This window comes from Callithrix jacchus, chromosome 13 (assembly GCF_049354715.1).
Source record: "Callithrix jacchus isolate 240 chromosome 13, calJac240_pri, whole genome shotgun sequence".
In the NCBI taxonomy this organism is placed as follows: Eukaryota; Metazoa; Chordata; class Mammalia; order Primates; family Cebidae; genus Callithrix; species Callithrix jacchus.
In genome coordinates, this window is record NC_133514.1 from 92,021,764 (window position 1) to 92,047,787 (window position 26,024).

The window sequence follows — 26,024 nt, forward strand, 5'->3', positions numbered from 1 at the left end:
CCAGCTCTTCCTATGAATTTTCTCCCAATTCCCATTTTAGCCTCACAAAAGTATAATACACACTTTATGCTTCGGAAATTGAGGTTCAGAGAGGTTGTGACTTGCCCAAGTGAGTGCTCAAACCCAGATCTTTCTGATCCCCAAATCAGGGACTGTGAATCACATCAGGCCATCACCTCACCTGCCCCCAGCACACCCTCAGGAACAGTCAGGAGTTTCACACTGAGAGCAACAGGCTGGGCTGACCAACAGGTCCTCTGCAGGCTGCTGAGTGTTGGGAGCTTAATAGACCCATCAAGAAGTCACCGTTGTGGTGGCTCACGCCTATAATCCCAGCACTTTGGGAGGCCGAGGCAGGTGGATCACGAGGTCAAGAGATCGAGACCATCCTGGTCAACAAGGTGAAACCCCGTTTCTACTAAAAATACAAAAATTAGCTGGGCATGGTGGTGCGCACCTGTAGTCCCAGCTACTCGGGAAGCTGAGGCCGGAGAATTGCTTGAACCCAGAAGGCGGAGGTTGTGGTGAGCCGAGATCGCACCATTGCACTCCAGTCTGGGTAACAACAGCAAAACTCCGTCTCAAAAAAAAAAAAAAAAAGAAGTCACTGTTTGCTGTAGGTTTGGGTACAAATCCAGCTTCCATCACAGGCTGTGTATAGGTGGTCCTGGGCAAATCACTCACCCATTGGAGGGTTGGGCCCTTCCTGAATCAGGGAAGGCCTGTCCACATCCTCTGCAGCGTGGGAGCGCAGGCAGCATGCCCCTTGGCGTGCACCCACATGCACAAATGGCAGGTGTTGTTTCAGCAGTCAGATCAGCTTGGTCCTTCCAAACCATAACTTGTTGTAGAAAAAACATATACCCAACCCCTTGAGCCAAGCCTGCCCAGAGAGATTAGATAACACAGAAGTGATGAAATCTGATGCTATCACTTGACAGTTGGGAGACTGCGGGCAATACTTTGAACCTAGTTATCTGTAGAATGGGAGCGATGATCATGTTATCCACTCGCAGGGTGGCTGTGAGGACTGTATGGGACAATCCCAGTGTAAAGTGCTTAGAACACTGCCTACCACAGAGTCGGCACATACTCGGTGTTGCCTCTTCATAGTGACGGTAATGACAGTTATTCCCAGCCCAAGCTAAGCCCACAACTCTGCCTCATTTGTGAGACAAGTCCTCTCTGAGCATTACACCAGGAATTGTCAGGGCAGTGGATCCTAATTAAGGCTCCAGTTGAGACTCCGGGGTGCCAAGAGCTTATGGTTCAGTAGGAGAGAGAATCTCACACTATTTTTTTTTTTTTTTTTTTTGAGACAGAGTTAGGCTGGAGTGCAATGGCACCAACCTCAGCTCACTGCAACCTCTACCTCCTGGGTTCAAGCAATTCTCCTGCCTCAGCCTCCTGAATAGCTAGGATTACAGGCACACCCCCACCACACCCGGCTAATTTTGTGTTTTTAGTAGAAATGGGGTTTCTCTGTGTTGGTCAGGCTCATCTTGAACTCCCAAACTAAGGTGATCTGCCGGCCTTAACCTCCCAAAGTGCTGGGATTACAGGCATAAGCCACCACACCCAGCTTAGAATCTCACATTACTGACCCCTTTTTAGGACAGAAATTTTTTACAGAGAGGAGGCTTCTTAGAGGAAGTGTTGCCTGCATCACATCCCAAAGGATAAGGAGGAGATAGGGCTGCTAAGCAAAAGGGCTGCAAAGCACTTGCTGCAGAAGCGCATGAGCAACCTGGGCTGAAGCACAGCGCATCTCCCCACACGTCTGGAACAAACATTTCTGTGTGTGGAGGGCCGGGGACTCCGTGGGGAGATTGGCAGAGGTGGATGCTGAAGGGCTACTTTGATTAGAGGTAAGGGAGACCCAGGGGAGACTAACAGCCCCTGATTGAAGTCATGCTAGTGGGGGTGGAGAAAAGAGAACTCTGTGAGAGACAGGTACAGTTTATAATTATTGACTGAATGAAATAGAGTGGAAGGGATTTGGTTTTTTATTATGGACAGGGGCAAGGATGGGGAATCCAGGTTTCTGGTTGGGACAACTGAGGCATATACAGGTCCGAGGGAGATGAAGCCACCAGAGTGATGCTGCCGTCCAGGGAGAGGGTGTGGCCCGAGCAGAACTGAGATCAAATTGTGTAAGACACCCTGACATTTGAGGGTTGAACTGAAAGGAAAGAATACCAAGAGGCAGGAAAACATCCTTCCATGACTTCTCCCCCTGCTCTGCTCACCTCAGTGCCATCCAAGTGAAAGTCCCACCTTCGATGCAAGCCCCTGTGGCCCCACGACCAGGCTTCCTCCTGGGTCCTCACCTTTTCTTCTGCCTGCACTGCTGCTGATTCTCAGATGCAGCGTCTTGTCCTCCAGCATCACGTGCAGGCATGGTCCAGGTCTGTGTTGCCACCATGCCAGCTGTGGCACAGTCCTGAGCACTTTGAAGGTGCTCAGGAGATTTCTGTCCTAAAAAGGGGTCAACAATGTGAGATTCTAAGCTGGGTGTGGTGGCTCATGCCTGTAATCCCAGCACTTTGGGAGGTTAAGGCCGGCAGATCACCTTAGTCTGGGAGTTCAAGACGGGCTCGCTGGCAAAAAGAGGGAAGCATCAGAGACCAGCAAATGCCAGACTCCTAAGCACTCCTCTTTCCCCACCACCCACCCAGGATCAGCCATGCTGCCAGAACCCGCACACCTCCACCCCTGTTCCAGCCTCTCCTTCCTCCAGAAGCCACAGCTCCTGCTTCCCAAATCCAGAGGCCTTGTGCAAGTGGCAGGGCCAGGAGGAAACGTGGCAGACCACCCTCCCGCCTTCTCTGCATTTCAGGGAGCTGTGGGACTAGAGACACACAGGACCCTATCAAACATCTCAACAGGGCGTGGACCAAGCAGTAAGAACCACTCAACCAGTCAGGTCCTGAGCTCCTAACCACCTGCTTCCTCATTGGGGGACCTCAGGCAAGTCATTTAACCTCTCAAAGCTTCCATTTGTGCAGCGTGTCCCAATGAAGACGAAATGAAGATTCCCTCAAATGCCTAGACACTATGCCTGGCACCTAGTGAAGCATTCAATACATGGTAGCCACTGTTATTCAAGAGCTTCCTGGCATGCCCACACAAGTAGAGCAAACTGAAATGACTCTGTCAGCCCCGGTGTGACATCTTCCCTCCCTACCCCTCCTCCGCCACTACCACCCTGTAGTTAGTTAGAACCCCCCCTTGGGTGTTTTCTAGAGATGGGATTTTGCACTTATTCTGGGTTACAGAACTATAATAAAAGCAAGTTTTAGTTCAATGATAAAAAGCAAAAAGCGAGCGGGCATGGTGGCTCACGCCTGTAATGCCAACACTTTGGGAGGCCCAGGTGGGTGGATCACCTGAGGCCAGGAGTTTGAGACCAGCCTGGCCAACATGGTGAAACCCTGTCTCTACTAAAAATACAAAAAATTAGCCCGACTTGGTGGTGCACACCTGTGCAGCTACTTGGGAGGCTGAAGCAGCAGAATCACCTGAACCCGGGTGGCGGAGGCTACAGTGAGCCGAGATCACTGCACTCCTGGGCAACAGAGCCAGACTTCATCTCAAAAAAAAGTGCAAAAAGCTACTTTGAGAGGTAGTGAGCTCCTGATCACATGTAAACAAGGTGACCCGGATGATCACTTGGCACTAATGCCCTGGAGCATGAATCAACAATCAACATGTATTAATATTTCTTGCGACACAATTGTATTATAATTCCCCTTAATGAAGTAGTGGCGCCAGTAGGCTGTAGTGCTTTAGTGACCTTTCAGCAACAGAAAGTTGGCTGTCCTACATTGGCCTTCCAGAAAGCTTTTATGAAATTGTACAGGCTTGCGATACCCAGATTCTGAACCCCCACTTTCAAAGGCCCCGCTTCCTGGGTAGAAGATTCAAAGCCCCTTGCACAGACACCTGCATAGCCCTTTGTTTGGTACCTGATTTAGACCATCTCTTGTGCAAGATTCCCCGAATCTAAAACAGGACTCAGATCCATCAGCAGCAAACCAAGGTAGGCTGATGCAAAGCCAGCACTGAAGAGGCACTTTGACCACAAGTGCCACCTGGGTTGGGCTGGGGAAGGGGACCAGTGAAGTGTCGCTGACGTCCCAGCAGACAATAGAGAATGCTGCAGAGTAGAACCTGGACTCTGCGATCTCTACGGCCCAAAACAGCATGTGGGAAGCAGCCAGGAGGTGGCCAAGTCCCTCTGACCACCACTGACATTCAACCCCGACTTTCATCACCCCTCCAGGGCCTCACCCCAGGAAACTCCTCCTGGAATTAAATCTGGCAGAGTTACAGTAGGTTTGGGATTATCGCCAAGCGGGTTGTTGGCAAGAACCAGAGGGATCCAGATTCTTGGGGCTAACTTTCCCCATCCATCCATCCCCTAATCCGGTCTTCCAATCACCCGAGATGTAATTCCCTTTCCTCGATCCTACAAGCTTTTGAATTATCACCCACAGGGTTCCGGTAGGTTGTTCCCCATTACAAATTCAAGACACAGGAGGGAGGGAGCGAGGTCTTGGTAGCTGCAGGTCTTTCCAGCACTTGAAGACTAGGGCTGTTCTACGTCTCTCTCTTTTGGGGCCCATGTCTCCCCCTCCTCCAAGAGCGGGGCTGGGAAGACGCCAACTCAACGGAACTGGGATGAATACTCCTCCCGCTCCCTCCAAGCAGCAGAAGAAAAAGGAGTTGGAAGACAACATGGTATCAAGTGTACATTTTAAAAATCATTTAATGGAACATAAACTCCTTTAGAAAAACATTCTGCTAGGTGATAACACCCATAGAAAAAAACACCAATTTTGTGTTTATCTTTTTTAATTTGGCATTTGTTATTTGCATTTATATTAAAGCAAAGTGCATCTTTTCTTTTTCTTGTTTATACACATTGCACAATACATAAATAATGATGCTTATAAAACGTCTTTATATTTACAAGTAATAATATATTTATATATAACATAAAATACATTTTTTTCTTTAATAAATCTCAGGGTTTTTTTTTTTTCAGGAGTCCTTTCTCTCTCAAAGCACTACAATGCTAAATTTCCAATGAGAATGCTTCTCTTGTTCATTTAAACCTTTGTAGTTAGAAAAATAGCTTATGTTAAAGTCTAAACATGCTCATTGAGCTAAGAACAGTGTCAAAGTATCATACGAGTGTATGAGTTGTAGAAGAAATGAAAGAAGAGTCAGGTGTCAGCCTAGGATGGTACCTTGGGTTATGACGGACCAAATCCTTCTTAGAGGGAAGGGGACTGCTAAGCATGTCCCTCCCAGGGACGTCCCCCCTTGCTGGTCTAATAGCAGAGCTCAACACCCAGGCTCAGAGCAGGGAGTGCTGAGTTGGTTTTCTAAGACCAGGAAAAACCTGATGTCACCAGGGCAGGCAGGGAAGAGGCTGATAAGGGGAGAGGGCACTGGGTGAGCAATACTGTGAGGGGCTGCCCCGGCAGCCCTCGGGAAGCCCATCTCAGAGAGATCCAGGAGCAGGTGGCCAAAAAAAGAAAGACACTACAATGGCAGGGGCTGGCGGGAGGGGAATTAAGACAAGGATAAAAACAATTGGTTCTGGTTCAGCCACTAGCAGGCTTGCTGCTCAGAAGCCTGTGGACAGGCCCGTGTCCTAGAGGTGGGAGAGGAAGGGCGGGGGCTTTCCCAGGCTGGGGACAGAGCCATGCTCCTGGCAGCTGTGGGGACCCCCAGCTGCCAGTTTGCCCAGGTACTGCCTCGGCCCCATTGACCATGTCCAAGGGACACGAGAGATACCACATGGGGCTGCAAACCTCTTTGCTTGGGGACACCCGTCAGAGACACAAAACAAAGAGCACGTCGCCTCCCCATCTGTGGCTCCCGCACACGCGTGCACACACTCACAGCCACACACTCACACTCACACACACACTCCTGACAAATGAAATGATGACCGCCCCCTTCATATACTGTGTTTTGTGGTGCTTGGATTTCTGCTTCCCCTCTTCCTAGCAGGGTGTCCTGCCGATCATACCCAGCCCCCTTCCAAAAAAAAAGCCCCCAACAGTTCTTTTCATAAGCTATTTCTCAAAGAATGAAACAAAACAGAACACAAACGAGGACGAGAAGAAGAAAACCAACCAACCAACAAACAACAAAAAAAATACCAAAGAGTTTGCATGAAAAGCAAGCACTCGGGAGGAAAATATTAGCAGCAAAGTAGTTTGAAGTGTGGCCTGCTCAGCGCACGCTCTGTCCCCTCTGCACGCGGCTACCGGCTGTTGAAGATGACCTCCAGCCAGCACGGGCAGCTGCTGATGAACTGGCGGGTGTAGCACTGGCCCCAGCCCTTCACAAAGCTGATCTGCACGGTGAAGCCCGTCCACGGCTGCTGCATGAACTCGTGGTCATTGGGCCGCTGCAGGCTGTACGCCTTCTCGTAGTCGAAAGCCTTGATGGAGAAACCGGGGAACACCTTGTGAACCAACAGCGTCCTGGAGTCCGGGTTGTCCAGTGTGGCGGACTTGATGAAGATGGGGTAGCTGCTGCGGTTGTACACCCACACGCCGTCCACCTCCCGCGTCAGCTGGATGCCGCAGCCGATCTTGCTCCGCACCTTCTGCACCAGCTGACTCTTGTTGTCTGAATTGAGCTGTCCGAGGCAAAAGCCATTCCCCTGAGGTAGATCATAGAAGATATCCAGAGAGGGCTCCTGGACACAGTAGAGCCTCCCCACTCGCGTCTTCTCCTCCCAGTATGCCACCACGCACCAGTGTGACCGATCCCCAGGCTCCAGAAGAAGTTGGGAATCTAGAAAACACAATGGCAGAGAGGGTTGGTAGGGACAGGCATGGGTGAGTCCTAGAATAAAGACACACATATACACACCCCCATCACAAGCTCATTTCTCAGGACAGGACAGAAGGAAGGTGGCAGTGAGGAGGGTCCTGGACTTGCCCAGGCTCCTTCAGCCCTTTGACCAGGACCTGCCTTTCTTTAAGCATAGGAAGCTCTGGGTGCTGCTTCTCTGCAGGCCCCTGCCCATCAGGAATACACCAGCACCGTGCCCACCTGGCCAACCAAGCCTCTTAACTTGGGTGGTCCGGTTTTAGGGCTGCAAAAAGCCTCAGCCACATCCTGGAGTTACAGGTCTTTCTATTGGATGGAACCTTGGAAGGCCAGCTCCTCCAGCCCCGTGTCATCCTGATGAGAAAACCAGGACCCAGAAAGCCTGCTGCTGGAGAACCAGGGACAACATGGCCAGAGCAAGAACCTAGGTGTCCAGACCCTGGGGCCACCTATGCAACGGTCTCTGGGTGCCTGTCACCCAGCTCCCAAATCAGTGCTGTGGTCATGAGGGACCTCTCTATCTGGTAAAAATAATAATGAGGGTGACTTGGGACAAAAACATCTATATTTTTGTCCACAGCGGCCCTGTATACAACAGTGAATTTGTGTCAAAATGCCAAATCACAACCTGAGACTGGTATTATCCCGGCTACCCTAACAAAGCCTCCTCCAGCCCAGACAGAAGAGTATGTGTCTCAAACGGATGCGCTCCCCTTCTCCCCTTCTCTGCCAGCACCCCGTCCCCAGGGGGGCCCCCCACCCCTCCTTCTGCAGAAGCATCTGGAACCTGCAGGGCACCCTGCCACCCTCCCCCCTCCCAGCAGGCCCCACCCTGCTTCCCTGCACAGGGCTATTCCTGCCAGCACGGGGTGATTCTGGTAAGGTGATTTTCCTCAGCAGGAGGTGGGAGGACTTTAAAAGGGGGTTCACACAGAGGGAAAGGGAGCCCCAACGGCGGGCATTCCAACTCCTCCTCAAGCAGGAGCCAGCGGGCAGGCCTCAGACTTGGGACCATAAATCTCCCCAGCCCAGCCAGACTGCAGGAACGATGTGGTTTGCGGCTGCAGGGTGGAGACCGGAAGTCTTGTATTTGTTAACAAAAATGGGGAGAGCAGAGGAGGGGGAAGAGGGGAAGGGCCCCACGTCACTCCTCGTTCCCTGCAGCCCCAGCTCCTCCCTCTCAGGGGTTTGGGGCGCACAAAGGAGGGGCTGAAAGTGAGATGTGTTTTGGTGTGGCCTTTGTGTTTCTGGAGTAACTGGGTTCAGAGTCAATGATGGTGGCACCGTGCAGGGGCTGACGGCCGAGGATGGGGCCGCATCCAGCTGCCCCCCTGCCCACTGCAGGCTGGGTAACTGGGACAGCCCGGGACACCAACTCGATCCAACTTCCACAGGCGTGTTAGAACCTGGGAACCAGTTGGCTCCACTCAGTTGTTTTTTTTTTAAAGTCGCAGCCAGTGTTGGATGGAGGTGCCCGTCAGTAAAGCTGTACAAATGTGCACACTGCAGCCTGCTGAGGCAACCACGCACACTCCCCCTGCGTGGCTGTTCCCTGCAGACACCCCCAGCTGGCCTTTCCAAATGCCTGCCCTGATGGCTCCACAAAGGGGGACACAGAGGTCTCATTCCTTTCCCTCAACCTCCACTCCACTGAAAGTCAACACCAGAAAACTGGCCGGTCACCCCCCCACAACGTATCTAGGAAGCATAGTGTGTGTGCATGCGCGTGTGCAAGACTGTGTGTGTCCATGATGTCAATGTGTGTATGAGTGTGTTGTGTGTTTCTGTGTGCACATAGAACATATGGAAAACAAGACAGGGACAAGGAGAAGGTGACTCATCAGGCATTCACTTGTTTCTGCAAAGTATCCATCAACTGCTAATAAACTCGTGAGCGCTGGCAGTCTTTGAACTTTCCTGCTGAGGGAGTTCAGCTCTGAAGGCTACACCAAAGGCCCGTGGAGGAAGGGTGCGCTGGCACGCAAGCGTGTAGCGGGGAGAAGGCTCTCCTCTGGGAGGCACAGGACGTCCACCCTTTGGTGTTTTGAAATAAAAGCAGCTTTCGCTTATTTTCGCAATTCAGGACAGCAAACCTGGCCTGAAAAGGAAGACTCAGGGAGCTGCTGGGAAGGAGGAGGGAAGGAGGGAGGGAGGGAGCAGGACCCTCAGCAGAGCCTCACAATGCTTTGTTTCATGCAACTGAGACCCACTGAAACCTGGCACAGGCCAACAGGAGGAAGAGGAGAAGTGAGTGAGTGGAATAGGGTCCCGGGACTGAGGTACCCCCATGCCAGGCCTGTTAGCCACCTAGGCAACGGGTGGGAGCCTTGTCTGCCAAGGGTGAGGGCCTCTGTGGGCAGAGGGAGCTGGTGGAGACTGGAGCCTGAGGCCTGTGGCAGGAGGGGAAGTGTCAGGAGGGTCTGTTTCATCTGTGTAGTCCGCCAGGAATTTGCTGCCAGACACCCCCCGGAAAAAGCCTTTTTCTGCTGAGGTTAATGGCCCAGCCCAGATACATGGCAGCATGTGAATATCCTGAGTGTCACTGTGTGTGAACAAGGCCCTGAAGTCCACTGGGTGCCTCACCCACTTCAGGGAGACCCCTGCCTGCTCCTCCCCTGTTGTCCCCTCAGCAGCCTCTGTCCACTCCATAGGACAGCTCCATTCTCCTCCCTCCCGCCAGGACTATTTCTGAGCACAAAATGTGAGCTCTCCAGCAAAACCATTCAGCAACAGCGAAGGGCCCTCGAACACACACCCTTGTGTGAACATCACACCTTCTGGGGATCTCACCCGACGTCCCCCATGGCCAGTACAGAGATTTCCCTCTTTGCCCTGAATTCTCTGCCATTTGGGCTCATTTCTGGGAAACACTCAGCTTCATCTTCACAGAAAAACAGTTCCCTGAATTGGGCCCACAGCCCGCTCGAGTGTCCCCACAAAGGTCTGTGTGGACGCTTTGCTCCCGGGACTTCCCAGGCCACGTGTCAAGGGGCTGGGAAGTTCAATGAGTACAAGGACTGAGGAAGTGCCTTGGCCCCTCGCTGATATTTAACCTCCAAAGACAAAACTCACAGTCCCTTGTTAATTTCCCTCAGCTTCATAACCTTCTCTGGTATTTTCCACAAACTTCTCCCCCTCCCCAGAAAACTGTACAGGGGCTTGTTTTAAAATGGTATGTGTTCATTTTAAAGCATTCAAAAGAAAAGCTGTGTTGTAAAAAGCTCACTAATCAGATGCCTGCTCACAATTTTTTCTTTTTATTACAGTGGAGGGAATTTTTGGAGCAACACCAGAAAAATGCTGAATCTGCCTAAAATTCCTTTAAGGTGTTCCCCCCACCTTCCCTATTTCCCTTAAAGCATAAAATCCTCCCTTTAAAGGGAAGGGGGAGGTGGGCATTGAGAAGGGAGGACTCCAGCCTGTGTTTGCACTGGCGTTGGGGAAGACCACTTAGCAAGGAGCTCCCTGACTCTTACAAAGAGTTATTTAATTACCCTGCTTATGAATGAACAGACCAGACCCTTCCAGGAGACCAGAGGCTCATGAATGAACCTCATACCCCAGGTCCCAATGGTACAGGGTGACCAGACCTCAAGACCACATTTTAGGTAAGCAAGGAATTTTCCTTTTTTTTTTTTTTTGTATGTGATGGAGTTTTGCTCTGTCGCCAGCCTGGAGTGCAATGGCTAGGTCTCCCTTCAAACTCTGCTTCCCGGGTTCAAGCGATTCTCCTGCCTCAGCCTCCCGAGTAGCTGGGACTACAGGCACGCGCCACCATGCCCGGCTCATTTTGTATTTTTAGTAGAGACAGGGTTTTCACTATGTTGGCCAGGCTGGTCTCGAACTCCTGACCTCGTGATCCACCCATCTCAACCTCCCAAAGTGCTCGGATTATAGGCGTGAGCCACGGTGCCCGGCCAGAATTTTCCCTTTCTTGAATTTTTAATTTGAATGCATCAGGAGTGGAGAAAGAAGAAAATGGGGGGAGGGAGGGAAGGCCATGATCAGTGCCTCAACAGTACCATTTCTGTCTCCACCTGAAGGCAGATGGCAGAGCAGCTCCACAAACAGTCATGGGGTTGGGGGAACAGAGGCCATCTGGGCCTGGCTGGGTCTATACACACAAAGGAGGTGCTGGTGGAGAGGTGGTCCCCAAGATTCCATTTAGGAACAAGGACAAGCTTGGGAAACAAAGCCAGTAGAGACATGAACTCCAGCAGCTGATGCCCCATGGTCAAATGTGCCCAACTGCCAGGGTACCAGGGGACTGGGTTCAAAGGTGGGTGGGGAGGGGTCTACACTGGCTCTCATCTCTGTGAGCCACTTGGATTATGAAGTGATATTTCTCCACCAAAGTCCAAGAGGGCCATCTGCCTCTGAGCCCCCTCCTCCGTGGTCCAGCAGAGCAGAAGGCTAAGGACAGAGAAGTTGGGGAAGAGGGGCGCCTGGGCAGGCGCGGCCGCCTCATGCATGCTCCCGGTGCCAATTAGGGGCAAACGAAGGACAGATATGTGGACACAGACAGCTTGCACCTGGCAACCTGGGAGCGCAAACATCACCACGCCTTGCCCTCGCCAGGTCCAGGGTCCTCCCTCCTTAGGACCCAGGCGCCACCAACGGTTGCCTCATCCTGTCTCTCCCTCCGCAGCTGACATCTCAAAGATTCACAGCACCTATCCCCTGCTCCCAACCCTGTCAGGAAATTGTCTGTTCTCATATGAACAAGCCCTCTTTAGGGACAAGCCCAAGATAAAAGGGGACTCCAGTGCCAACCCATCCCATCTATGGGAATTAACAGGACCCCTGCTGGTCTCTTATTTTCAACAGGCAAATGCCACCCCCTAATAGAGACGCATAAAACTTGCTGAGATATCTGGGCTCACTTTAAGGTCTGGGGCGGGCTCTAATCCACCATGCTCACAGCCTCACCAAGAATGGGAAATAGGACCCCAGAGCTCCCTCAGACTCCTCGGGAAACACAGAAAGTGCTGGGGTTTAGAGCAAGTTCCTCATGGAGGAAAGAAACCACTGTTTCAGGTAAACTCTGAGTTACTCAGAAAACGCTAGGCCCCAACCCATCGCCACCACCCCACGCTCCTTCCCCAAACAGATCAGAGGCTGACTACGGCTGCTGGAAGGCTGAGCTGAGAAGGCTGGAATTTTTTTTTTCATGCTCTGCAACATCTCTAGTGAAGTGAGATGGCTGGACTTGGGGGTGGGCAGAGGGTGCCACAGTGTCTCCAAAGACCAGGCTGCTCTCTGGTCCCTGGACCCAGCAGGCTTCATTTCTACATCCCAGGGAGTTCTAGCCATGGCAGAAACCACGCCCCTGTGCCAACCCCAGAGGTGAGCTGACCAGCTACAGAGCCAGACGCTCATTTCACACCAACCTCGCATGTGGCCTTGGAGCATCTTCAGCTCATCCTTAAAACAGGGTTCCCCCAAGGCCAGCCTCAGAAGGTTGCTGTGCCAATTCGATGCAAAAGTGATTGTGACCAGCTTGCAGGAGTGCTCCCTGGTCTCATCTCTGAGGCTCCTGGGTTCTCCAGCTGCTCAGGAAATGCCCACCCATCTTTCCAATTATCCCCACAGCCCCACACCCCATGTGAGAACAGTTCTGGGCCAATGCCTACACTGAGCACTTACTTTGCATAGGCTGTGTTTTTTAAGTGGCCCACGGCAGCCCTCTGAGGTGGCACACAATCACCAGTCTATCTTAAAAAAGGGAGTGGAGGGAAGAGGCACAAGTCACTGGCCAAAGTGCAGAGCTGTAGTTCCAGCCCAGAATACTGCCGGTGTGAGCTGCGGACACACTGCTTTAGAGAAAGCCGGCAGTCCCACTGTTCCTCCCCAAAGTGTCCTTCGGAACACGCTGTGGAAATGCTGTGCCAGCTTTCAGAGCTGAGCATGGGGTCTGGCTCCCCTGCAACAAGAAGTTGGGGGGGCGAAATGGCTTCTTTGCCAGCAAGCTGCTCTGTGACCTTGGCCAAGTGGCTTGCCCTCTCGGGGTCTCAGTTTGACCAGTCCATAAATAATGTAAAGGGGACAAGGGAAGATGGGCCCTGGGCCTTCCTGGTCTCTGTCTGCACTCTGATTCTCAGTATTAAACAACACTGGTTCCATTTATTTTTGCTACCTTCCAGAGGGTAAGAAAACCACTTTGAGGAGCAGGACAGAGTTTTGCATTTAATTTGCAACAATGAAACAAAATAGAATCAAAAGGGAAAGGAAGTTTGAGTCAGGTTTTGCTGTGTCAATCTCTAAATCAACTTTTTAAAATTTCAGAGTCAGAAATGACTTTTTCTTCTGTCTTGCTACTCATCACCTGCAAGAGAAGGTAAGCTCCAAGAGAAGATCTCTATCACCAGCATCCTCCCACCGTCCCACCGCGCAGGCTCGGTTCCCCAAGTGTCTTCACGATTGCCCTCCTAGCCACCTCTCCCAAGCCTACATATTTGGCAGACCCTACTGATCTAGAACACTAATTAGTGACTGTATCCTTACAAATTATGTTAAATAATCAATTCCTAGAACTAAAACGTACTACTTCCCTGGCTCCCCAAACTGGTCCTACATCACCTCCCCAAACCCCCAAACATCTGAGCCTGAAGCCCCCAACCTGGGGAGAAATGCTCCTAAGAGCATTTATCTCGCCATGGAGAATGTAATTGACGGTGGCACAGGGAAGGGGAGGAAAGCCACACAAATCAAAAGCTCTTGTCTGTCTCGCCAGCCAGGCTGACGCGGCTTCCTGTGCCCCAGCGTTCAGCCATGCAAATTACAGCATGTACCCAGCAGCCTCCAGCCACTGCCGTCTGAGGAGGCCTGCTCTGCCCAGGCTCCTCGGAGAGAGGCCTCAGAGGAAGGGTGGGGACTCCCGACCCAGCCAACTCCATTCATAATATTGACAGTAAAGGGCCTCTCTGGCTGCTGCGTAGTGTGCATGCAGCAAATCATTTCTCAAGTTTGAATTTCCAGACACTTCCCTTCCGTGGTGCACCAACCAGGTTCCCCCGTTACCCCCCAAGTGACTCAGAGCAGCTCTCTTCAGAAAGAAGGTTCACATGTTAGCAGGCATAGAAGCCCTTGGCTGCACATGGCATTATCTGCTCAGCTGTCTTCCCTCTGGGCATGACCCTGGCACCCCCAGGAAGACACAAGGGCCAGGACAAGCATGAACAGAAAGTCCATCATGTCCAAGAGGGACATCCAAGTCTTTTGGATCAACCCACCTACCCACCTGCCACCCTGAGAGTGTCAGGAGAGTCCCCAAATTTCCTATCTGGATTCCCAAATGGACAGCTGACACTGAATGCTGATTCTATTCTCATTCTCTCTCTCTCCCTCTCTCCTCCTCTCTCTCTCACATGCACACACACTTTAAAGCATCATAAAAATCTTAATACAAACCACTACATCATAAGCCAATTTTCCAAAAGGACAAAACCCCTAGATGGCCAGGACAGTTTTTCCCTGGTTTTGCAGGTGTGGGGGCTCCGTGTGTGCAAGAAACCAATCTACTTTTGCTGCGGGCCTCATTTTCATAAAGCCCAGGGTACCAGGACCCCTAGTTCCTGGAAAGTATCACAGGACCTAAAGGCAGACCCAGCCCTCTCACACCCATCCCCCACAGGTCCAACTCCTCTCCAGTTTCTAGAGGGTAGGAAAACTGTCGGAAGACGTGGAAAAATACAGTGAGAAACAAAAGTCCTTTTCAACCCTCCCCTCCCCCGGCTCCCCTTGTTCCATAACAATTATGAAAACTGTTGGATGGGATGGCATTTTGAACATTTACTGCATTCCAGCCAATAAATTCCAACGCAGGATCTGATGGAAAAGCTCCCTTCTCTCCAGCAAGCTCCTTCCCTGGCCCCCTCCCCATGCACTCCCAGCCCTCATTCCATCTCTCGCTTTACAACCCAATACCAGGGCTTGGCCAGGCCAGGGCCGCACTGTACTTAGAGGGAAAAACAACAGTACGCCAGCCTGGAGACAGTGTGCAGACTGGAAAAGTTAATCATTACTTCTGTCTGCCTCTGTAATCTAATCTCTCCCGCTTGGACACACTCACTGTTCAGCCATCCCAGCCCTTTCACCCCTAAAGCACCCAGGACCTCCCACACCCGTGCCCCAGAGCCCCACTCCCTCTGGCGGGCCCTCCCACTCCTAACCTCCAGTTAGGAGGTCAAGGGAATAAAAGAAGAATGAAAGGGTCCCCCACCCAGAAGCTGCTGTCACAAGGCTCTGGAGTCCAACTTACACGGCCAGCTGCTCTGTGCTGGGTGCCCCAGCTTCCAGAGCCTCCAGGCCTCCCATAAACATGGGCTCCCATAAATGTGAGCTCCAAATCTAGCTGGTTACTGCAGCAGCCCAGCACTGCCCCTCCCCTACCGCGCAGGGACAGACTATCCCCTCCCCGCTTTCTCACTCTCTCTGCCCCAGGATTCACCCTCAAGCCCACCCCCAGTGGCTGGGCTCCCCACCCCCTGTGATCAGAATGTGCAGTCACACAAGCCAAAGAGGCCCTGCCATTGGCGGTGCCTTAAAAAATTTAACACAGAATGACCTTAGAATTGAGCAATTCCACCTCTGGGTACATATCCAGAAGAACTGGAAGTGGGGACTCCAGTGGGGTTTGTACACCCATGTTCACAGCAGCACTATTCACTCCAGCCGAAAGGCATAAGCAAGCCAAGTGTCCATCAAGCAACAAATCAACCAAACGGGATATCCTTACAACAAAATATTATTCAGCATGAAAAAAGAAGGCAATTCTGACATACGCTACAGCATGGATGAACCCCGAGGCCATCATGTTAAGGGAAATAAGCCGGTCAGAAAAGGGCACTGATTCCACTTCTATGAAGTACCTAGAGAAGGCAAATGCAAAGACAGAGAGGAGAATGGTGGGCACCAAGTGCTGGGGGGAGGGGAGGAGGGAAGTCAGTGCTTCTTGGGGACCAAGTTTCAGCTAGGGAAGATGAAAAGTTCTGGGGGTGCATGGTGCAGACAATAGCACAACATGAATGTACTTAATGCCACAGAACTATACACTTAAAAATTGCCAATATGTTAAATTTCATGCATATTTTACCACAATAAAAGAAAAAGGCCTCAGCTCTCTTAATACTCTCGTTTGCACCCCATAACCTGTCCTCCTAAACACAGTGTTCCTGAATCGGGGAATCCACAGGTGGGGCTGGGCTTCAGTGAGGATATATCAGCACCCTGCAAATGTATACGAAGTGCAGCGTATCGTATCATGCATTTTTTTAAGCAAAGCGTCCTCAGCTTCCACCTACACTTGAAGAGTTTGCAAGCCAAGAAACAGAAAGAACTGCAACCTTTTTATCTTAGAATGGAAGCAGCCGACCGGGAGCGGTGGCTCACGCCTGTAATCCCAGTACTTTGGGAGGTTGAGGTGGGCGGATCACCTGAAGTCAGGATTTCAAGATCAGCCTGGCCAGCAGGGTGAAAGCCTGTCTCTTCTAAAAAAATAAAATAAAAAATAGAATGGAAGCAGCCTTTGGCTACCATACAACAGGATGTCATTGCCACACCCCTCAAACCCAAGAGACAAAGATCACATATCACTGAATGGACCTGACAGCCAAGTCCAAGCCCTTATTTTGCAGATGAGAAAACTGAGGCCTAGAACACAAAAATGGCTCCTTCAAAGGCCAAGAGGCCAGCCAAAGGGCTGAGACACTCAGCCTCAACCAGGACAGCAGGCCAGCCTCTAGCAACAGAAGCCTGGAGGACGCTAGCCCCACCACTGAAATTCTCTCCTGGCCCCCTCCTGGGACTCGGGCATCCTGCACACCCTGGGGAGGAGGAGGGAGCTTTTGAATCTTTGCAGGCCCCACCCTCCAAAGCTCTTCCCCAGGAAACAGGCCCCATGAGTTTTGATTGTGCCCCCATGAGCAGCAGATGGGGCCCATCTATTTGTAAGAACTGTACCATGCACTCAGATCACACTGAGAACAAACTTCATGCTTTCCCTTCTCAGTTACTGATTCATGAGCAGGTGGGGCAGGGCTGGCTCAGAGGCTGAGGTGGGGCTGACTAGGTCCCCAGGCCCAGCTCTTGATGACCCTCACTTAGCCTGCTGGGGATGAGGGGACAAGACATTTAACCGCTTCAGGAGGTGACTGGAAGGTGGGACAGTGGACGGGGACAATCATTTAACCTCCAAGTGAGCCACCCCAGAAAATGCAGACAGCTAATCTGCAGATGGTACAGCTGTATCTTGGCGTCTTATTGTTTATGTTCCAGTTGAGTGACAAGCCCAGATCCAAACCTAAGAAAGCAATACTGAAATGAGCACGCAGTCACTGGCCTAGTTGTCTGAGTTGTCTTGTGGCTGAATGAGAAACTCCCAACTTTGAAAGATGAAACTGGAATTGAGACCAGATCTTCCCTTTCTGCTCTGATCAAACCCCAGCAAAAGCAGCTCTCCCAGCCTCTTCCTCCTGGTGGTGTTCCAAGCAGGAGCAAGAAGAATAATTCAATTAGCGAACTCCACAGAGCTCCTACCCCATCAGTTGGCCCCAGGGGAACAGACAGGGAAGGATGAACCTGAAAATGAAACACCCTGGTAACTCCATCTTAGATTATTGCATCCAAACCCGACCCCAGATGGGCCAGGGTATCACATACAGGGCTGACACTCAGAAACGGGCTTGACCTTCAGGTTTAAAATTAAAAAGCAAGAGTCTCATCCCCCAGATGGTCTTCATGACACTCAAGTCCTCTGGAGTTAAAGGGAAAGTCACTCCTAGACTTTGTAAACATCCCCCCTCCCCTCTGGCTGTCAAGACATTAGACACCATCTTTCCAGGCGTTTCCCCACCCCTTGGCCGCCTGGCGCTAGGCTGGTCACTTCCACTCTGTGCTGCACCCCAGGTACTACCACGGTCTGGAGGGTGGATTATAACCACAGCTCCTGTTCTTCCTGCTGTCATCTTACAATCATCAGCAACGAGGCAGGTAGGGAGAGAGGCTGGAACCAGAACCCAAGAGACTGACCTCTATTTATCCACAAGTTTTGCTTTACCTCAGTTCTCAACAGGCCATACAACAGAAGCAGAAGCAGAAGCGGATGACTCAAGAGCTCTGCCTACCCCAGGGGCCCACCACAGCACCTCCCGGTACCCATGGCCCAGCTTCCCGGAGGGACCAGGCTCCTCTGTCCTGTAGAAGCTGTCCCTGCCTGCCTCCAGATGGAAGCACCTCCTATTCAATCCCCGTTTCCCCCAGCCCCATTCCCAGTGACTCAACATCACCTTCAGACAAGCCATTCCATCTGCTAATTCTTAATTCTATCCGGGCCCAGGAACTGGTGCTCTGCACAGTTCCTGGCACACAGTAGGTGCTCAATACATATGTGCATCATAAACGAATCACAAGGACACGCTGGCTTCTTCCAAAGCAGCGGGCCAACCCAACTTCACACCCGGCAGAGGGAGGCACATGTGAACCCATCTGAGAGGGGAGCCCACCTTCCACACAGCGAGTCAGCCAGAAGGACCAAGTCCCACTCCAGGACTCCCTGCAGAGGACACGAGAGAGAAGCCCGTCTGCGCTAGGCCACGCTCAGCCCGTGTCAGCAGATGCCGCTGAGAGGTGTTTCCAAGGCAGGCGCCAGCCCGCCACCCTCTGTGGGCACACCACCTGCCCATAGCATTCTGCTTTGGCGTCCTGCTCTGTTTGGACAAGTTACCCTCACCAAGTGTTCAACAATGCTTTTACACACCCCAGGGCCCTCGTTGTGTTATGAAAACAAAGCACACTAAGGAAAGAGCTGGGAGGGCAGGGTGAGCGTGAGTGGAGAGCAGGCCAGCCACACACAGGTCTCTTTCTTTCTGGTCTCTATCCTAAAGATGGCTCCTTGGCAGCACGGGCGGGGCTGTCCCATGCCCTGTGTCATGAGAACAATGACATCTACAAAGAGGGGATTTAGAAACCTGGAGACAAATCCATGGAACTGGCCTTTATCTACACCACTGGAGGGCTGTGCCAAGCCTCTCTCTGGGAGATGCTTCTAGGTGACCCGTGTCACCCCTTCCTCCAAAGCACAGCACGGTTACTGGACACAGCTATACCAGGGGCACTCCGAGACCTGTTTCCCCTCCACTCCTCACTAGCACCCTAGAAATAGTCTCAGGAAAGTTACAGAACTCCTGGGGGACGAAGGGGACACGGTGGCTTGAAAATACTAAGGCAGCCCTGAGTTCCCAGCGGCCAAATGCCAGGTGGTCTGTTGGGGAAAGCAGTACCGGGGGTGGGTAACAAGGCTAAAGGTGTGAGTAAATTCCTACCTACCCTCCACCAAAAAAAAAAAAAATACAATCTTTTTTTTTTTTTGCAAGTTAAAACTGAGCTAATGACACTGGGTGGGGATCCGTGTTGAGGACTCCGAAGCCAAACCAAAATTAGCTTCCAGCCAAGAGCCGCTCCGCCTTACCATTTGGGGAAGGAAGCTGAAAAAGTCATGAAAGATTCTTTAGTAAAATGGGAAGTAAGGCGGCAGTTAACATTTCAACTGAAGGTGACCCTTCTGGTAAAATATTTTTTTAAATAATAAAAATAACATAAAGTTCTCAAACGGCCTTTCTTAAAGAAAATGGTCTCAACCTTCTCGTGGGAGTGGAAGTGAAGGGAAAAAAGCACAGCACAGAAACAGGCTAGCCGTTTCTCAGCCGCTGCCTTTCACGAACCACTCTTCTCTGGAGTTCTCAAAAAAGAGATGATGCAATTTCCTGTCTTGTCCCAATATTTCCTGGTAACTTACAAGGTGAAAGTTATCGCCCTGTCTTAAATAACTGTCCTCAATGCCGCTGAAAGTCCCTTTCCCCAGCCAACGCCCATCTCGATCAAAAAATGTCCCCATCTTAGAGTAGAAATACCATCAGTTTCTACACCTCTAAGAGCTGGCTTCATAAGAAGCCTGGTTCTCTCTATAGCAGATACTGAATCTACAGGGGCAGCTTCCACGAGAATGAGGGTAGTGGCCCAGATCCCCTAGGTGACCCACAGGGAGAAACAGAGGGGTTGGGGGGGCCACAAGTCCCCCAAGTGAGCCAACAGGTTTAGGTACAGTGGCCGGGATTGGGTGAGTGTTGCTTTCTCCGTGTGTTAACCACTAAATTGAGAACTGTGCCTCAGCAGTTAATAATATCTTTCCGCTGAAAATAGCCCGGAGAGGAAGCCTCTGTGTGACAGTAGGCAGGCGGCCAGCCTCGGGGCTAGCCATTCAATACTGAGGGAGAGGTGGTAGGACGAGTGGTGACCTCCCGGCGGCTGTGCTTACAGTATCCTCCCTCGAAGGGAGGGCGCCCGGGCCAGTCACCTGCCGCCTCTGCAGCCCTAGAACCTGCGCAAGGACATCACAGGGACTGGGGTCTCCAGCTGCCAAAAAAAGGTCTGGAATCACCAGCTTTGGGAGCCAGTCCCAGTACCACCCTGGTTCACAGTCACTAGGCTGGGCAGGCCAGGGGGACACCACAGAGTGGGAACAAACGTATTCACTTCCCCCAGCAGAAAGGTCAGGCCGGGAGCCAAACCAGAGGGAACTTTCCTGTCTCTCATTTCTGGAGTCCATGAAGAAAAAGGGAAGGTTGAAGGATCAACACAGATGTGTCTGCATGTTCAGGTCACATGCAGCAGAAGGCCTGTAATCCCAGCACTTTGGGAGGCTGAGCGGGGTGGATCACTTGAAGTCAGGAGTTCGAGACCAGTCTGGCCAACATGGTGAAACCCGGTCTCTACTAGAAAAAAATCAGTAAGGTGTGGTGGTGCCTGCCTGTAATCCCAGCTGGTAGGGAGGCTGAGGCACGAGAATGGCTTGAACCCGGGAGATGGAGGTTGTAGTGAGCACCACTGCACTCCTGGGTGACAGTGAGACTGTGTCTCAAAAAACAAACACACATATCAGAGATCACAGGCAGGCGAGACCTGCCCTGCTCCCGGGTCCATCAGTGTGCTCCCCAACTTCCCATGCGACCTCCAAAACAAGGGCGGCCACCAAAACAAGTGTCTGCCATCAGCAGGTCCCAGGCAACTAACAGAAGTCTCTGCGACTTTACTCCCTCTGGTTATTGCTCCTTACAGATTATACAAATATCTGCATGTATTTAAAACCTACCACTGGCCATTTTTTGTCAAAATTGTGGTAAAATACACAAAACCTAACATGTGTCACCAATGGCATTGAATACACTGGGACAACAGTGCGGCCATCGCCACTCTCCAGTTCCAGAACATTTTCATCACCCCAAAAGGAAACCCCGTCCCATGGGTCCCTTTTACAATGCCATTCTTGACAGCAAAGAAAACAGTGGACCGTGCATTGTTATGTATAATAGTTTTCTCTCAAACGTTTCTATAAGCAAGCAAAAAATCTATCGGGGGAGCCGAATCCTGAGGGATTTTGGCATTCGAGCAAGTCTAGGAACCAGCACTTTACACCTTTTGTTTTCTTCTGCTAGGTGGCAGACACCTGCTTTGAGGGTGCTTCTTCAAGTTCAAGGCCTGGACTGAAGGGAATACAGCCTGGCCTGGCCATCACAATTCTGCAAGGAACAATACGATGGCACAGTAACAGCAATGTTAAGGAAGCAAAGGAAGCCGAAATTGATCATGAATTCTTCGCATTTCCTCCCTTTCCACTGCCCCACTGGCTTTGAGCTTGCCACGGAGGTCCCGTAGGGGTACAAGTCTATGTAGCTATAGCCTGGCTTTGCTAAGGAAAGGCCCAAGTGTATGTGTGTGGAGGAAGTTGAGGGGTAATCAGCGTGCCTGGCCTTTGCCTGGTCCCCTCCCCCTCTGCTGGCCCAGTTCTGCCTGGGGACAGGATGCGTGAGGCAGCAGCCCATCTTGTCTGGCCGGCAGAGCAGCCCAAATTTGCTCCAGAGATTTTCAATGCTGTCACTCTGTATTTAACCCCTGCCTGACTGCCTCATTCTTTCCAGGACAAAAGGGGTTTTATCAGTAAGCCCTTCTCCAGGGGGAAGTGCATGACCTGCGGCACTGCAGAAGAGGCTGCGTCCAGGACTGGTCTTCACCAGGGTGTGGGTGTGCACCGGGTGAGTCCACCCTAGCTCTGAATCATCCTGTTGGCAGGTATTTAAGGAGAGGCAGAAGGTATCCCTACAATTCCAGACTGTCATTTCTCACAGTGACCTGCAAGGTACTAAGGGGATGGGAAGGAAGGAGCTCGCTCATGGTCACTGCCCCTGTCCACCTGAGTCTCCCAAAATCCACGCTCAGGAGCATGTGGGTGAAAGGCCCCCCGTGCCTGTGAGCTCAACCTGCGCCCCCTGCCCTCACTCCACAATGGCATTAGAGACCCCCGTGAAACATGAGCTGTTTTGTTGCCAGGCAAGATGAGGTTACATTTAAAACCAGAGCAGCAGGCACCCACCATCACAATTCCAAGCCAGACAATGAATAATTGTTCACATGCAGCTGAATAACTTTCCTTAAAACAGGATGGAGCAATGTTTCCTAAGCTACTTGGTTTGAGCCCAAGTCAACTGTGGACTGAGCCAGGGGCGCATTTTCAGATTATCTAGGTATTTCTGAAGGCTCTCCTGTGAGACCATGACAGATGCCAGCAGGGATCAAAGAGGAGGAACATTCTTGGATGCCAAATGGATACTGACTCAAGGACACTCCCATCCCCCAGACTTGGGAACATATGAATTTAAGACCTTAGCAAAGGAGCTGGCCACCCTTGGGTTGGAGGTATGGTGCCGTGTCTCTCCAACAAGCATGACTTCGCACAGCCAAGAGATGAGGTTTCCCAGGACACGTGACCACTTCTGTCTCCACCGCCTCCTAACTCCCTCCTTGAGATCCATGGGAGCACTTCTTTTGAAGTTTAAATAACTACAAGTGGTTGCTGGCTTCCAATCCCTACCCCAACTGGGGAGGTCCACATGGCTGAGGCCCAGCTAGCTCCAGACATTCATCTATAAAGGAGGAGCCTAGAGGATGAGTCCGAAGCTGAATAACCTAGAACTCACACGGGAGATGCTGCTCCCTCGACCCACCCAAACCAGGACAGCAGACAGGCAAAATGAAAGCCCCAGACAGAAACTCCAGATGGAGGCTGCAAAGATGCAGCTTCCAACACACGCTTTGCATTCCCAGTGACCCCCAGGAAGCTCTGGGAGCAGAACGAATCCTTTTCATTTCCACCACAGAGCTGAGCCCAGAGGCTTCCCAGCTACATGAGACCTCTCCCAGGTGATCTTTCTGAGCCATGACACATCCATGTCCAAGCAGCAGCAAAGACCTGTTTTGGGGTTGCACACCTTCCAAAAGACACCCACCCTAGAGGGCCGGGCACAGGCTGCCAAATCACAATGCAGAATCAATCCACAAACTCCACACCCAAGTCCAAAACTCTTGGAGAGGCCATGGTGACACTAACCCCACCCAGGTGACAGGGACCCCAGCCTATCCCAGAGCCTGCCTGGGGGCATCTGCACTCTCATGTGTTTGGGCACGGGATAGTCTATCTGTACATCTGCGGCAACACCCACCCACTCACACACACACACACACACACACACACACACACACACACGCCTGCACCCAGCAATCCATCTGTCTCAGAGAGCCAGCTGTCAAAAATGAAAGTACAATCTCCTGGAAGCAAGTCACTGCCTTCTAAAAATGTCCCGTTTTCCCAGACTGAGGAAACTTGCAGGGGTGGGGTGTGTTTCACTGCAAGTCCCTAAGGACCAGGGCTGTCATCTACCCTCCTCCAATCCCCCAAAACAAAGCTGTAATGCTGGAATTCCAACCTGCAGCCAACAGCCCCGCCCCCCGGGCTCCTACCCACCCACTCTCCTTCCTCCCAGGCAGCTTGCAAGGGCGCAGGAAAGGGAAGGGCCAGCCTTGGAGTCACCCCTGCATTTCAGGAGGGGGCAGGCCTCTGAGCACACCCCACCCCCACCTCCGAGGCACCACATTTTCACATTTGGCTGTTTTTTCTTTCCCTTCTTCCCTTGCCAAGAGAATCAAGCCCTGGCTCCTGCTGCCGACCTTCCTCCCACCCTAAACTGAGCCCCATTCATTTAGCCTGCTCTCAGCCAGGGCAGGACAGGAAGGAAAACAGCACACAGGGCCTGTGAAAGAGGCTCAGAGAGGTTATTTCAAGGAGGAGGAGGAGGGAGAAACTCCTGGCAGGCGTTTTCACCGCTCCCCACATTGCTGCGGGGCTCCCACCCCCAACCTCAGCATCTGGCTATGCCCCTCCCCTCATCCAGCCCTGCCACATCCAACCCTGCCACTGGCCTCATCCTCAGCAAGGCAGGCACACCCAGGCCACCCCCCATGGGATGATCCACTTCTTGAAAAGCAGGAGGTTTGGGCTTTCTCCATTTACAAAACTCTCTGCCTTGGGCTGGGTCCAATAAAGTTCCCTTTTGGAAGGCATTCTGACTACAAAGAGGACAGCTCTGGGCTTTCTCATGCCCATCACCTCCCCTCCAGATGCCCCAAACCAGTGACATCAACCCCCAAAACACTGTCTCCAACCTATCCTCCCCACCATGGTCCATTAGGAATACACTGCTCCAACTCTGGACAGAAAGAAGAAAAAGCTCCAACTCTGAAGCCTTCGGAATTAGTCAGTCAAGAGATGAAATTCAAAATAAATGCTCTTTCCATGTGGAGGCCCCCCTCTTTTTTCTTTCTGCAGTCTTGTTAAGCCACACTGCCCCTCAGAGAGTCACTGTGCCTTCCTGGCAGCCCCTTACGAATCTCTATGTCTGCAATTACCTGAAGAGTGAAGGGAAGGAGTTATTTTACCCCTAGTTTCTTTCTAGGACTGGAAGAGCTTTGGGGAACAAAAAGCTCATCCATCTTTGGGCACGGTGGGTCACGCTTGTAATTCCAGCACTTTGGGAGGCTGAGGTAGGTGGATCACCTGAGGTCAGGGGTTTGAGACAAGCCTGGCCAACATGGCGAAACCCCATCTCTACTAAAAATACAAAAAATTAGCTAGGTGTGGTGGCAGATGCCTGTAATCTCAGCTACTTGGGAGGCTGAGGCAGGAGAATTGCTTGAACCCAGGAGGCAGAGGTTGCAGTGAGCTGAGCCATTGCACTCCAGCCTGAACGACAGTGAGCGACAGTGAGATTATCTCAAAAAAAAAAAGACCACCCATCTCATGAGGGCTTCACAGGTCACATGGCAGGGCGGGTGAGGAGGCGCTCAGGCTGGCATCTCAGCCTGGTGTCGTCATTTCCTCCAGCCAGGGAGACAGACAAGATGTTATCAATAACACAAACCTTTCGAAAGCTGCCACTTCCCTTGCTTATTTCATGTGGTTTGGAGGGGCTGGGGCTCCTCCCTGTATATTCAGGGTTTAAAAAATAAAACCATCTAACAACATCCTGAATGTGTTATTCTGCTGAGACCCTTTCCTCTCATTGGCCTTCTTTCTTTCAAGAATTCTCTCAGCCTTAGAAAGCAGAGAAGATGTAGCTCACACACTGCTGCCTGTTCTCCCTCCACGAGGCCTCTCTGTCCAGTCGCACCCTCCTGCCTGAAGCCCCTCCCCTCTCTATGTCCCTCTTTTTCCTGCCCAATTCTCACTAGAAGCTTTGAGTAAACAATACCCTCAGATAATAGTCAGAATATATATTGCATTGAAATGAAAACAAACAAGGGTCTCCCTAAAGACTTTCTCAGCAAGCTCAGTTCCTGGAGAGGAGCACTAGGGAGGGAACCGTCTGGAATGCACTTCTCCTGGGCCAGCCATGGATTAAACACTTCACCAAGCAGTCAAAGCAGGCACCCCACAAAAGACGGTGCACCTCACAAAAGAGAACACACCACGAACCTGGCACAGCTTCTATTCCTGCTGCTACCACGTGATCCTACAGGCAAAGAAATGCCAAATGCCCAAAACTCTGCTGGCATTTCTTTGTTTTTAAGAAAACTAAGAAAAATCTAGTGATGACATGTGATGGGGATGGAAAAACAGGTAGAAATAGGATTTCTTCAGAAAACATGAAATGCATCCCATGTACATTGCCAGTAAGTTTCTCTAAGTATTAGTGTTTTTTCACGTCCTGAGGACAATTCTCTGGTGACCCGCTGCCTCTCAGCCAGCCCCATGACCCCCAGCACTGGCATTCCAAGCC

The 26,024-nt window shown here is 51.5% G+C and overlaps 1 protein-coding gene across 4 annotated transcripts in view; it reads right to left on the reverse strand.

Annotated features, from left to right (window-relative positions):
* Positions 1-4,748: 4,748 nt before the first annotated feature.
* The window catches only part of SMAD7 (SMAD family member 7), a 30,087-nt gene continuing 8,811 nt past the window's right edge, over positions 4,749-26,024 (reverse strand). For all 4 annotated transcript variants that reach the window (XM_035271012.3, XM_008979759.5, XM_035271013.3 and 1 more), the window contains one exon: positions 4,749-6,822. In XM_035271012.3, coding sequence (XP_035126903.3) covers positions 6,284-6,822 — 539 coding nt within the window. In that variant the 3' untranslated portion in view covers positions 4,749-6,283. The remainder of the gene's footprint in view (positions 6,823-26,024) is intronic.